Source organism: Prionailurus viverrinus, chromosome A1, assembly GCF_022837055.1.
Source record: "Prionailurus viverrinus isolate Anna chromosome A1, UM_Priviv_1.0, whole genome shotgun sequence".
In the NCBI taxonomy this organism is placed as follows: Eukaryota; Metazoa; Chordata; class Mammalia; order Carnivora; family Felidae; genus Prionailurus; species Prionailurus viverrinus.
This window is the reverse complement of record NC_062561.1, coordinates 113,394,205-113,408,986: the sequence shown is the minus strand read 5'-3', so window position 1 is coordinate 113,408,986 and position 14,782 is coordinate 113,394,205. Positions and strand designations below refer to the sequence as shown.

Here is a 14,782-nt window from a genome sequence, read left to right as displayed (position 1 = left end):
TGCAGCTACTCTTTATTATAATAATAATTATCATTATTGTGTGAATATTTCTGGATTTATGTTAGCTTGCAGTGGTAATGGCATACGTAGAAATTAAACAATCCTCATCCAATCCAAAAGAAAATCCTCAAACCCTACTTTAGTCTCATGCTTCAATCTTCTACTGCACAAGAAAACAAAAGCCTGGTTTAGTTTGTATCACCTCTCCCTGTTTGCCTTCTAGTAAAGATGTGAAGACAGTTAAGTGTTCATCAGAACCTGAGTAATACAAAATTTGTTATATTTAGAAATTGTTCTGAAAGATGAGTCACAGAGAAAATCATAAAGCAAATCTTAGAGGCTTCAGAAGAGCACACGATTTATCACTCAACAGATGTTTAAGATTATGAGCACCTGTTATGTGCAAAACATAAGGCTGCACACTCTTGGGGATACAGACAGTTGGTTCCTTCAAAGAGCTTAATAACAGTGGAAGAGATAAGATGTAAACACAATAGTACAGCTCTTCACGACTTGACCCTTAAGCCATGACTGCCAAGTGAGTGGGCCGTAGAACAAGACCCAGAGGTGTCCAAGACATCTCAGGGGGTTGAGGGAATTGGCAGAACTTGAAAGTGGGAGAAAGTTGTGTCTCAAAGGCTTATTAGGAACTGAATCAGAGAAGGGCAAGATGAACACAGGCAGGTAGGCTACACTGGCCATGTTTGGGAACAGTATGTAGAGCAGCTTGGCTGGAGAGGAAGGTCCAAGAAGGTGAATAGTTGAAGACAATCTAAGGTTTGCGAAACGCTGCCTCCATTTCTGCTATGGTTTCAGGCTATGACATAACCCTTAGTGGGGACGACAGAGTCACTGCCCAGGTATGGTGAGTGGCTTCTCTGTGGCATTGCGAAAGAGCAGCGGCAGTCATCTGGAGCTGACTAGAAGCTCACTCTGAGCCCAAAGTGGGACTCTGTCTGTGAGAGTGAAGGCAGACTGGAAACCAAGTTTCGTCATCAGCACCCTCTGTGCTCAGGGCTGTGGGAGGACTCCTGATGAGCACTGGAAAATCATATACTTAGCATTCGCCTCCACGAGGGTCAGGCAAGACCCCTTGCCATTGCACCTGCACTCAGGAAACGGCTCACCTACAGCCCTGGGAGAAGTCCAGCACCATTTGTTTAGGTCTCTGTGCCCCGGAGACTAAAGCGCAGGCTATTCATGAACAACTGTCTTCATCGGAAAACCATTCTGTCTCTGGTAAGAGAGAAGCTAAGTCAGAGATACAGTGCTCAGAGTAACCCACCAGTTTGGGGCATTTATGTAATTCCAGTTGGTCTGTGAAATTGGAAGACTGCTTAATTTAAGGTGGGAGAGAGTTTCTTGTGTCCTGCTGTCCCTGGAAAACAGACACAGAGAACAATGGAGTAAGCTATTCAACTCATAAGATGATATCAAACCTTCATAGGGGTGAAGAGCCTTCAGAAGTGCTCATCTCTTGCTGCACAGCAGATTTGCAGGATGGCTCAGTGAGTAGCCAGCTGCCTGGCAGGACACCCAGCTGTAGGAATAACTAAGAAGCATGCCAGGGCTGGTTAAGCTTGCGGGTGCACATGTGGAAGATGAGGTAGGGGAGGCCAGAATGGAGTGAGAAACATCTATCTGTAAGGCATCCAAATGGATTCTCCCATGAATGAGAGGGATGTCTGAAAGACAGTTGACTAGTAAGAAAATGGAGAATTTTGAAAATGGCACTGCAAAAGGTGGGGACAGTGAGGCAGTGTGCTGAGGCAATGCATACCAAACAAAGAAGCAAAAATCCCCTAGACCTGAGTGCCAACACCTATGTCCCTTGTTGGCTCATTTCCTGGGTAGCCCCTCCAGATAATGGTATGAATTTTTTCCTGATAACATCTTTAAACTTCTAGTTCCACTGCCTTCTGAAATGAAGCAAGTTGTTGTTATTGTTTTCCTATCTCCTGGCACGTCCACAGTGAAAATAAGTTCAGTTGAGACGTGAATTCAGTCATCTGTCTGTTCATTATGTCTGCTGGAGACCAAGCAAACTTTCAGCCTTTTATATCCATATGCCTATTCCAGATGTAGTGACATAGCCAGAAGTGCTGGGAATCTACCAAACAACTGGAATGATGAGTATGGAAGGTCTGTAGATGGTTCCAGGTTTTCAGTCTGAACCCACCTTCTAGCTAGGTCATTTACTCATTCAAATAGCACTGCCTGAGTACCCATTCATTGAGCACCATACTAACTAAGGACCATAGGAGCCAACCAGGAGTTTTCTCTCTGGTAAAGGATCACCCAGGCATATAACTATGATAAAAGGGAGAGACTAAGAACTGCATGAGAGGAGAAAGAGAGATTCTCACCTGAGTAGGGAGGGTGAGATTTCAAGAGAGATACTGAGCTGAACAAAACTTGGATAGTGAAGATGAAAGGGGAAGCAAACTGGGTAGCAGAGATACCTTGAGCAAAGGGTTTGCGATGGTCAAGCTCGGGGTAGGCTCTGAGAACAGTGCTGCTAGAATCTGGACAGAGACTAGGGATGGGAAGGAAAAGAGTTGGAGTCAAGTTGCAACAGCAGCTGAAAGTCAGGTCTGAACCAACTCCTACTCTCCCTTCCTTTGCTCTGCTCTTCTTCCTTTTTCTTCCTTTCATTTCCTTTCACTTGCTTTCTTTCTCTCCAGTTAAAATCCCCTCCATCTCTGCCTCCATCTCTCCATCCATCCCAGACAGTGCGAAGGAAGGGGACATGGGATTAGCATAGGACTCTCACTGCTCTGGAGAAGCAAGTCCGAGATTGACTGTCCCCCCTCAAGAGGACACAGCCCACCACCAGAGAGTGAAAAGGAGACACCCAGAACTCTGGCTGGAAAACCCTATGTGCATCTCTGTGGCACAGCTGAAATCTGCAGGCTCACAGACATGCCTTCCTGCTTGGCAGAGAGAACAAGATGGTGAAGGGACCCAGAAGAGATGCAGGAAGCTTCGGCTGTGAGAGGAAATATAGGGAAGTGGTTGAGAATGTCAACTCTGGAGACAGATGTGAACAGTTATGGTATAACTGTTTTATAAAGAGCATGTTTTATAAAGAGCATGAGAGTTTATAAAGAGCATGAGAGTTCCCACCCTAGTGTGTTAAAAGGATTAAATGAGAAAATGTTCACAAGGTGCTCAGCACAAGGCCCATCCACATGAGTGCTCAATAAATGTTAGCTTTTTACTGTTTTATTTATGACAGAAAACTAAGACCAGGAAGGACTAAAATCTAAGCCAAACAAATCAACAGCATTCCAAAGGGAACTGAGTGGAATATAAAGACCTCAGGCTTTGGAATCAGAAAGACCCAGGTTGGAACCACTTTCTAGCTGTGGGACTGTGGCAGCTTGAGGTGACTCAGTCTCATTTTCCCCAGCTGCAAGAGGGGGATGAAAGCACATCTTTATTTGTATATGAGGATATATATATATATATATATATATATATATGTATGTATATACACACACACACACACACACACACACACATCCATTTTTGGAAGGATTATTATGAAGATTATAGATAACATAACTAAAATCCCTTGATGTGGTAGGGCCTCAATTATTAATAGTAGAAACACTTGAGCTGTGACTTCAAGAATTTTTACTTTGTCTAGTGCCCAGGCTGACAGGCTCCTTGAAAGAGGTCTGATTGTTTGGATTCCCCATCCAAAGTTCCAAGCCCCGCACCTTTCTCTTCTCACCCCCACCACCATCCACCCAGATCTATCACAGACTATCCTCTTGTGGTGGCCACTTGGGAGCTGCATGGCTAAATAAACAGATTCATTGAGCATGGAGACAATGTTGACCCCATACCAGAATGCTGCGTCAATTGAAAACTTAAAATTAGTGGCAATTTCTGCTTTTTTATTGTAATCAAGCATACTAAATTTTTCAGGAATTTTTAACTCTAAAAACACCATGGATACTCAATACTCTGCTAATGACATAAACTCATCAAGGAAAAGAACCAAGAGCACTATTTAGACATCCCTAGAGTGGGAGTAGAGTGGGAGTAATAATGGCAGCAGTAATAATATCAATGCCCACCTTTAATATTAAGCACCAGACCATGTTCTGAGCACCCAACACACATTCTCCTCTCCCATGGATCACGAAACTAGGACCTGGGAAGTGGCATGCTCAGGGTCACACAGCTAGGAAATGGCAGATCTGGGACCTGAACCTGGATGGGCCAGCCTCAGAGCCTGTGAATGCGACCACCCTGCTAAGTGCTGGCACAGAGAAGAGCAGTCTCAAGGTCATCAATGGAAACAAAGCAACTGGCTGTGCCAAGGATGTGGGGCTCTCGGTATTAGGTCGCATGGGAGAAAGCACACGAAGTGCACCCAATGATGGAGTGATCACTCATCATTCATGCGTTCACCCAACACAGAGAGTCTACTCCAGAATCGGCAGGGTGGTGTTACTCCAAAGCCCCATTCTACTTGCAGAGTCACAGAGCTGAGATCTCCAAGTGCACAACGACTGCGACTTGGCTCTGTATTTCCCATGTTGGGCACAGCACCTGGTGAGAGAGAGCACTGAAGAGAGGTTTGTGAAGTGAATGAGAAAACAAAGGAACCACCAACAAACTAAACTAGTAAATGACTGACATTTCTGCTTCTCTTCTTCCCTCCTCAACTTCCACGACTTGAGAGCTTTCCCAAGACAAGATGGGAAGGAAAACAGTAGCACCCCTGAACCTAATCCCATGAGAGGCTCCAAACAGGAAATGGCATCACAGAATTATTCTAATTCAGACGGATGGTCCACACTGAGAAAAGCCACTTGGTGATTGTAGCTTGAGACAGTGTCTGTGGCCTACATAGACAGTTTCCAGGAAAAACGTGTTTCTATAAGCAAACACTGGTGATAAGCCAAGTGGAAAATCCTGACCACAGTCACATCAGACATCACTGGGCCCTTTGATGGTTTATCTGTATAAAAGAAAGTAATTTTCTCTATAAGCACTGGATTTTATAAATTTTGCTCCAGCTAAGTTATTCTTCAGCTTATCAAATCATGCATTGCCACATCTCATCATTCTGTAAATGATACCTAGTGTCAGAGAGAAAAATCTGTGCTTAAACGATATGGAAATCACACAGTCTCAAAGCCTCTGAGCTCAAATGTAGTCATGTCGTCCTCTTTTCCTCCCTGCAAAAAGTGCAAAATGCAGGACTTAAAAGCTTTTAAGGTGGTGGACGGGGGAGACAGGGCATTGGGGAGGGAGGAGAAGGGCTTTCCACAGGTCCAGTGACCTGCACTGCTCCTTAATCAGTAGAAGGGAATGAGGGTACAGCAGAATACACTTGACAGCAGAGACCAGCCCATTTTGAGCTAACTGCATGGATAAATCAAGCTGCACCTTTAGTGGAGGATGAGGAGGGAGGGACTAGATAGAGACGGAGTGACCTGACCCACACGGTTAGGCTACGGGCCCTTTCCAGAGACACCAATACTTCAAGAACGTAGCTGCTAAAACAATGTGGAGGTAAGAATAAAGACAGGGTGGTGAGGAAGAGCTGTAGAGAGTAGGAGAAAGAAACTGAGGGAGAGGGGAAAGAGAAAATGGGCAAGGAAAGCAAAGTCATGGATTTATTTTTATTTACTGAATACTGATATAGGGCTCACTATTTGCCAGGTATTATTCTAAGCACTTTACAAATACTAACTTACTTAATCCTCATTATTAGCTTCATTTCTAGAAGAGAGAAGGAAGCTAAGCATGGAAAGAGTCAATGAGCTGACAACATATGGCCAGCAAGTGGCAGGGCCAGGACTTGAACCCAGGAAGCTATGCACCGGTCCATACTCTTACCCACCCCACATCAGGAAAGTCTTAGACCCTGTTGCAATGGGAGTATCTGGCCAAGGGCATCAGCATCCCCTTGAAACAGCTTTAAATATAGTTAGTTAGTTAGTTAGTTAGTTAGTTAGTTAGTTAGTTAAGGAATGTATCTCTTCAACAACTAGTCTTACAACATCAGCTATGTCCTTGTGTATGAATATAAATCAGGGAGACAGTGAAGGGGATGGTTCTCCTTTGAGCTGTAAAAAGAAAATGGTAGCCCATGGATCAAATAAAAGCAAATAATAGCCATGATTTGGCTAACATGCCCAAGAGTTCCCATATGCCAGCATTATATTCTCACTATGTCACCAGGGGCTGGGAGGAACAAGACATTTAGGTGAGATATCAACAGAAAAGTAGCTTTGGGTATAAATGCTATCATATTAACGATGAAGTCTGGTCAAACAAGCTGCTGGGAAAACTGGCTTAAGATGGACTCAAAAACCGGCAGCCAGAAGACTCCCGGTCCCTCCTGATTCTCAGGTTCTATTTTCCAGCAGTCTCCTCATCCATTGCAGGGAATTCTGTCTCAGGCCCCCTTCCTATCTCTCTGCAGTTTTACTTCTCTCAAGTTCCCTCTCCGGCCCCGGTTCTTGGCACAGTCCATCCCCATCATTGGCGTGGCTGGAGTTATCTTCTCTGAAGAGACTGCTCAGCTCCACGTATGCCCACCTTACCAGATTCTCAGCCCTAGGCCATCGGGAACTCCCAGCTATGACGAATATGAATCACGCTGCTGGGAAAATTGAGGAGTTCTCATCGGTTCTTCCCGTGAATAACTTCCATAAAAGTGTGCCACACTCAGTCCAAGATGGTTTGGGGCAAGAAGGGCCTGGACAAAGCTCTTGGTATCATGTATCCTTCTGCGAGCTAGATGCCAAAGAAAGCAAACCCAAGACAGTACTTTCTGTGTTCCCGTTCTATTCCAGCTGTGGGCTCCTCTTCCATCCATTCCTTTGTGACCCTACTTTTGAAAATCCTTCCCCTGCCCACCTCCTCACCCCAGCCCCATCCTGTAGGAACTCTTCCTGCCTTAGTTCCCTAGCTAGAGTGCCTTTTTGGTTAGAGTGTACGGCTCTCTGTGTCCGGATGGCATGTCTCACGTTACTCTAGCCTTACTGGGATCACAGATGGTATTTCCCTGTGCTTCAAAAGCACAGTAGAAAAAATCTTTTGCGACACACTGAACTACATGTCATAAAGTTGTCTTCAAAGGCCCACCACAACTATAGAAAAGTGCCCATATAAAGACAAACAGTTTGGGCTTTAGCTATCCGCTGCTGTCAGCTTTCTGGGAGCATTATACCATAAAGACTGTCTGCCAATAAACAGCATGTTTGGAGCTGGGGTGCTTTATTATGGGGGAAGAAACATAGCTATAAAAATTAGGACGTGTCTGACCACAAGAAGACAAAGTCTCAAGAGAGCCCCTATGTTTTAGTTGTGACCAGTGTTCCCTGAGGCAGGCAAGGGAGACTGGGAATGGTCCCCATTGTGTTCTCTCTCAGCATTTCTTCCCCTCCAGCTCTGCTGCTCAATCTTTTGTCCTGACTTCTCTTCAGGAGGCAACAGAAAAAGCATGGACAGACTCTCCCAAGATACAGAGAGCCCACTGGAGGGGATTAGCACTGAAATCCTTCCAGAGCAGCTACAGGGAAGGGAGCCAGAGGGTGAGCCAAGGGGTCTTCTGCTATTTCATAAGTGTACGTCTCACCCTCTAATTAGACTCTTTCTCCAGAGCAGAGCCATTTCAGCACCCAGAGAAGGCTGTTGAAAAACAAAACTGACTGGCTCACATGCACACCCACCATCCCTCTGTGGGACCTCAACTCTCAGAAAGCTGATAATTACTAAAACACCCACATGATTTTCTGTTGCTTGCTCCACTGTATTGTGAGTCAGAAAGGGCATAGGAAAGCCTATCACCTGCTGTCCTGGAGCTTCCTACCTTAGGTAGAGGAGAATCCACTGCTCTTGTCCTTAGAGGGAAAGACCAGAGTGGTTGCCATGGATCCAGTAATGCTACCTAAAAAGCCTCATTTTCACTAATGTTTGAGTAGCGGTATTATCAGGGGCTGCTGCATGGCCAAACAAACCACTGATAGTGTACTCACAGATCACTTGGCCTCTGCCTTGAGTTCCCAGAAACTGGAAACAAGAACATGCTGCCATTTGCACTGAGAATGTTTTAAACCAGTTGTATTTACGTTACTCTTAACAATGAAAAGGAGTTGTTTTGCATTTGCTCAGAACCACTATACATGTCTCCTTAATACCCAGAGAGGCACATGGGATGAAAATTGGCATGTTATGCTCCTGTGTAATCATATGAAAAGTCAGACCCTTTAAAGAATGCCCAGTCTGTCTGTTCCAATCCACGGATACATGGCTAAACTTTGCAGGGCCAAAAAGCAGGGCTACCAAAAGCAATCAATGGCTTCCTCCTGTCACAAGGAGAAAATAAGCTAGTGAGTAAAGTTTTCTCAAACGTAAACTTCATTCCCATAAATTTTACTTACCAATTACCCATTTCCAGTGACCAGGACTCAACATCAACTCAACACATGGCCAAGTGGCACCAAATATTTGCAGAAAAAGGCTGTTCGGTGGCAGCAGCTCAAGCCAACTTGCTGGATAGAGCAGAACAAGGAAGCCTCTGTATATGAATAAAAGAGTGTCTCATGGACCACATGGGCAGAGTGGAGCGAGGCCCCAGAGAGGGGCACACACTATCTATCTGAGCCTCTTTCTACACATCTTCATTCTTCTTTCCTTTGAATTGGCTTGTTTTGCTACTTAGTCCATGCAATAGAAGATGGTTACCCACACCTCCCAAGATTACTTGTTAACTTCCCAGTAAAAGAAAGAAACTGCCCCTCTCAATTAGTTGCAAATATCGCAGTGAGAAAACCTGATAGGCCGGTTTAAGTCCGGGTTCTTCACCTAGTCCAGTAAGGTATATCCAGAGGGGTGAGGTCACGTGATACAAAATGGCCATAAGAGGTCTTGTAACCTGGGCATTAAGGCAGTTGCAAGAGAGAGAGGTAGCAGTGAGAAGCTACTATACCAGGGACACCATATATCAATGCTCTAGCAGGCCACAAAAAGTTCTATGTGGCCAAGCAAACACCACTAAAACCCAGAAGGGAAATACTCAGTTTTAACATGTTCTCCAGAACACTTTTCTTAGTAGAGGAAAAGAGAGAACAGTTCTGCAACCACATCTAATCCTACAAGATAACAGACTGCTTTGCAAATAAGGTACTGAAACTCACAGTGATTAGGTAAGTGACGCGAAGTCACCTGGCTAGAAAATGGTAGAGCAAATTTCAAACCCATGTGGGACTCCAAGACCCCATCCGTGCTCCATTCATTACTCATGCTGCCTCCCAAATGAACTCTGCCCCAGATAAGTACCAAGTACTGATGCAGCCAGTCCTGTCAGGCTTCTGACCTCAGCGCCAAGACACCCGGCATCCTCAAGCTGGAAGGGCCCAGCGGGCACCTGCCTGCTGCTCTGCTCTAACACCCAGGCCACGTCCCAGGTAAACCATCTCAGCCCTAAGCTACTCATAGGTCGTATACTGTTCAAGTGCTACCGATGCCATTTTCCTGTTTGCGTTTTGTTTTTGTTTTTGTTTTGTTTTTACAGTTCGTTGCTCATCCTAACTGTCAGCAGCAATTGCTTACCATGTGGTATGAAAATCTCTCAGGCTTACGTCAACAGTCTATCGCTGTGAAATTCCTGGCTGTCTTTGGAGTCTCCCTAGGCCTCCCTTTTCTCGCCATAGCCTATTGGATTGCTCCGTGCAGCAAGGTACAGACTGCTTAAGGTGCATGTCGTTTGCAGTGATTTCTTCTCTCTTCTTAGCATGACCTCAAGTCCATTTGTTCAAATCAACAGCTGAGCACTTCCCGTGTTTAAAGAAAATAGTCCTGAGATACTCAGTTCAAGTAGAAAACCACACAGACCTGGGCTTTTTGTTTGTTTGTTTTTTCATTTTTTTTTAAACAGAGAGGAGTGATAACATGGGGAATTTAAAATACATGAGCCATAATCTGATCAATAATAGAAGAGAGAGGGAATACAAGGCACTTCTGCTCTTCTAATTATGCGATGTCCTAGACATGTCCTCTACACTCACTTTGATAATTATAATAATGGTAATAGGAAGAGCCAACATTTATTGAGTACTTTCTTTTGGCTAAGCCCTTTTCATGGAATATCTCATTTCCCTCCCTCAATTACATTCTGACACATATATTTTATGAAGTAGGTTCAGAAAAGAGAAATAACTAATAGGCTGAGAGTCCAATGCAGCTCATCTGGGGACACTGCAGACCCATCTCAACATCGTCCCAGTTTCCCTGGCTTCCTTCATTGGGCTCTGTCCCACATGGGCAGCTAATTAGGTCACAAGAAGGAAAAGACAAAGGAAAGAAAGAGAGCTGGAAAGGTGCAGAGCTGGGTTCTTTTCTCACGGGGAAGGGGCATGTCCGGTGCCTGCTGGTGAGGGAGGGAGTGGAGCCCACACAAGTGCCAAGCTGCCAACCTTGCCACACCACCGTCCCTACAGCCTAGCCATCTGATCCTGAGTCTCAAAGAGCCACAACAGTCACTGCAGCTTCAGGCAAGGTTAGCACGTATGGGACTAAATCATGGAGAAATGATTCCACAGGGAATGCGATCAGCAAATGTGGTTAATGAAAAATGGAACCTCTCATTTAAAAAAAAAATTGTTTTAAATGGAACCTCTTGTCAACACCACTAAGAGGAATCCCTTGCCAGGATGATGGGCCCAACACTTCAGGGCTGCTGCTGAGGCCACCCAACCAAGCAGGCAGTGACCTCACTGCCTTGGAGTAAGACGTGGGCCACCGAGAGAGGGGAGGATTCAGACTCCTTCTTCTGTAAAATGGTACTAAATATAAAAGGCCTCAAACTGAATACGTGTGGTATTCAACCTTACATCTACTGAGGATTTTGTTTCTTTGACAGTCTACCATGTCATGGATTTCTAAATCAGAACTCCCCAAATGATGCATATGTAAATGAAGGCAATTTTTTTCTCTTTTATTACAAGCTGAAAAAAGTACAGTGCATAAAAAAACCTAACCAGACTTAAAACTGGGTTAGAGTAGGTCACTGGTTTTAGGCACATGTTTTCATCCTGGAATTCTCTAGTCTGTACCGCAGGTTAGGTCCTTGCCTTCCTCCAGAGTCATCACAGATGGACAGGGATGCTCACCTCCATACTCTGTGATCCCCAAACTAATTTCAGGACATCCAGTCATTAAAATGATAGCCAGTTGGTAGACAAAACACTGACAATCCTCACTTTTGCTTTTAAAACCAAATGTGACAGCTACCAGAAAACGGACTAGCCAACACCAACAAATTGGTTTGCCTCTGCCTGCTAGGTGGCCTAGGGAAATATTGAGGAAGAAATGATATTGCAGTTGCTGACTAAATTGTTTAGATTTTCAGTAGGTCTAAGAAGAATCATCTTGGCCAATATCATGAAGATGTGATGCCAAAAAAAAAAAAAGATGCATAAAGGTGGAGGGAATTCTGGACTTTCCTGGGGTCCAATATAAATCCTGGAATCTGATACCACCATGAAACATACGGTCACACCTACAGTCGACTTCTAGAACATTCTGGAAGAAATGATTGCAGGAAAATTTAACCCAATGGCTGAGGCTTCCTCTCCTCTGTTCAGATACCTGTCTGACTGACATCTGGTGTTCCCAGAGCTTCCAGTTAATACTCCAAAAAAAGAGCACTAAAGATAAATATGAGCTGGCCATTATGCCACCTGTGCCTTCTGGGCACTTTCTGGGCTGCAAGTCTGAGTTCAACACTTTGGAGGGTGTGTCCATATTGGAGTGACAAGTCTTAGTCTGTGGCATGTGATAATTCTTGCTGGCACTGCTCATTCTGAGGAAAGATTCTCTCATTAAAGAGGGAAACTTTAGTTGTCAAAGTGGCTCTGAGGCAGTCAAAGGACAGATAAAACAGCCAAGATATTTTTAGTCTTTTCTTTCACCACTCTGAAAGAAATCCTTTCAAGTTTGGCAAATATATTACATTACTGGGGATTATAAAAGGGTCACATCTTCCATGTGAAGAAACCAGGACTCTCCAAAGGCTCCAGAATACAATGTCCTCCCAAGAAAAGTGGCACAGTGGAGAATTCTGTTAATGTGCTAGCATCCCTCCTCCCAAGGGGTCACTTCCTTTATACCTGTCCAATAAATCTATGGAAAAGCCACCGTCATTCCAGCAACTTCATATTCTAACCACAATTTGACACCTGCCTCAAAGAAATTATACGCTGATTTTTTTATAAACATATTTGTAAAATGTTACTGCTAAACCTCATCAGTCAGCTAATGTCCATCAATGTCTAACAAATATTGAAGTTTCTGTTTCCAAATTAACACTGCATTTACACTTAATAGCTGCTGCCCTAATTTAGGGACCATTAGGGACACCAAAATTACTTGATTGGCTTGCTAAAATTATCTCATCATTTCTTTCCCATTGAATTCCCACTGCTGTCAATTCTACTTTTATTTAAAGTTTTGAGGGTCCCTATGAAAGAAAGCTAAATAAGGATATTATAAGGATTATAAGAGTGTCAACAGAAGTTCAGCTTAGTAATATAGTGGCTGAAGAGGGTAACCAAATCACAGATGTGTACCTAAGGTGATAATGCCAGGTCTGGATCATGGGACAGGCCTGTCAAGGTCAATAAAGAGAACAGTGACATTTTTTTGATCACTTCTCATTAATCACGAACACGGCTGAGGTCATGCAGCACACTGGGAGGCTGGTGAGTTCTAACCTGCACCAATGCTCTCAGGTCCATCTTTTCCCACCAAGCTCTTCCTGCTCTCAACAAGGGCTCTGATGCCAAGGGTGTGTATAGCCTGTTTTCCACCCTTTGCTATTCCATTCCAATTCATAATTTAGGTTGTCTGCCTATTAAAATCTGAGAGCTGAAAGAAGAACAGTCATCCTCAAGGGCTCAAACAGTGTCTCTCCAGCAGGTGGACTGGGGCAGAAGTCCACATGATGCAAGTGTTGAGGAACCACACAAGCTTTCATTATAAGGGTGTGAGAGGTGAAACTGATTTCCTCCAAGCCTGTTAACCTTGACTGTTTAATTATCCTTATAAATCAATCCCAGGACTCAGACAAGGAGAGCTGTAAATACCTTCAGCCTCCTACCTGAGGTCTCTGCATTAGACGATCCATCAGTCCACATACTACCACGTAACTCTCAACTGAGGAATGCCAAAGTGTTAGCTGCCACGCCCTGACCCCTCAGCCTGGTGCCAAACAAAAACACCCAGTGAGGAGGTGCAAGGAACTCTGCAGCTTTGGAGGATCCCTGCTTTGCCTTGCCAAAGCTGAAGTGGTTTGACACAAGGGTCCTCACACCATGCAGTCCAGGGCCAACCAGGAGAGGACAATGATGTCAAAGGCCTCTGAGCCCCCCTCATTCACCCCTAGCAGACAGCACTAGATTAAAGAAAATGATGCTGCAATTTTTAAAGCATTGCCATGGAGCGGAAATTTGTGCCAGGAAATAGAGCATATTTTGCTCTTACATTACAAAAGTGTCTGCTCTCAAATCCAAAAGGAGAGTCCCTTACCTGACACCTTGCCAGGACAGGATTTAAGAGTACCAGAAGGCTGATCACTTCCACACGTAGCCAGGTCTGAGTCCTGCAACATTCTCTCCCCAACTCTCCATTGATAGTAGCAACATTGAAAGGAAGAACCAACCCTTACAGCTTATTCTAGGCCCTCCAGTGTCCAGCAACATGTTGCACATAGACAGGACCCCAGAAGAGCTCACGGCATAAATGCACTAGGACTCTGTGTAGCTTCCACCTTGTGAACCCTTGTGTATAAGCTTTTTAAGAGCCAGCTGAGTTTAAGTTTCCCCTTAGGAGAATTGCGTGAGGCCCTCCAGTGTCACATAGTAAGTGCTTCCTGGCACTTCACGTATGCTTCACATGTGCCAGGAGCTGCTCTGCTTTCTGCACGTTATTCACTTCTTACATCAACCCTATGTAACAAGTTATATTGTTATCCCCTTTTTACAGATGAAAAAACTAAGACACAGAGGAACTAAGTAACATGCCAAAAACTATGGAGCTGTGACTGAAATCTAGGATCTCTGGCTCCAGAGACCTGACCTTAACCATTGCACATGAGTGCACACGCACGCACACACACATAGGCCTGTCCTCCCACACTTTCCAGTACATCAGCAGCATAAGAACCTTCAATACTGAATATAAGTATCTTAACTGTTGCTTACTTGACTTTGCAATGCATCTGATTCAGAAACTTAGAGATGGCAGGACTTTTCTAGAAGGGAGGAGTCAAAACCATGACATGAAACTCTACTCTTTCCTCTTCTTTCTGGAGAAACCCTACCTTCAAGAGTCCATTATCACTCAGCACCTCTTCAGCCCCCAGGACAAAGGGTGGATTCACAAGGTAATGTGAGAACACCCAGATTAAAGACACCAAGTGAACAACCAACCCCCCGGGCCTGATAAAAAAAAAAAGAAGATTCCTGAACCCTAGGTTAAACATTTTGATTAAGCATTTGAAAGGGAGCATATGGAGAAATCCACCCCTAATTTAACCAGGATCTCTAACATTTGAGAACCACTCTGGCCTTGAAGCTGTGCATGTTTCTTTTTGGAACATGATCCATATTTTTCACTGAGCCCTTCCTTGATGCCACTGGCACATGGTGGCAAGTGAGGGTGGCATTTGCTGAGGGGGGCTCTGGTGGTACAAGACTGGGGAGAGATGTCAGAAACATTCTCTGGGTCCCCTTCTGCAGATATTACCTAC

The 14,782-nt window shown here is 44.5% G+C and overlaps 1 protein-coding gene across 1 annotated transcript in view; it reads left to right on the top strand.

Moving 5' to 3' along the window:
* TRPC7 (transient receptor potential cation channel subfamily C member 7) overlaps positions 1-14,782 on the top strand; it is a 130,072-nt gene that overhangs the window by 62,673 nt on the left and 52,617 nt on the right. The window contains exon 3 of the mRNA XM_047866772.1: positions 9,548-9,712. Within this exon, the coding sequence (XP_047722728.1) occupies positions 9,548-9,712 (165 nt within the window). The remainder of the gene's footprint in view (positions 1-9,547; positions 9,713-14,782) is intronic.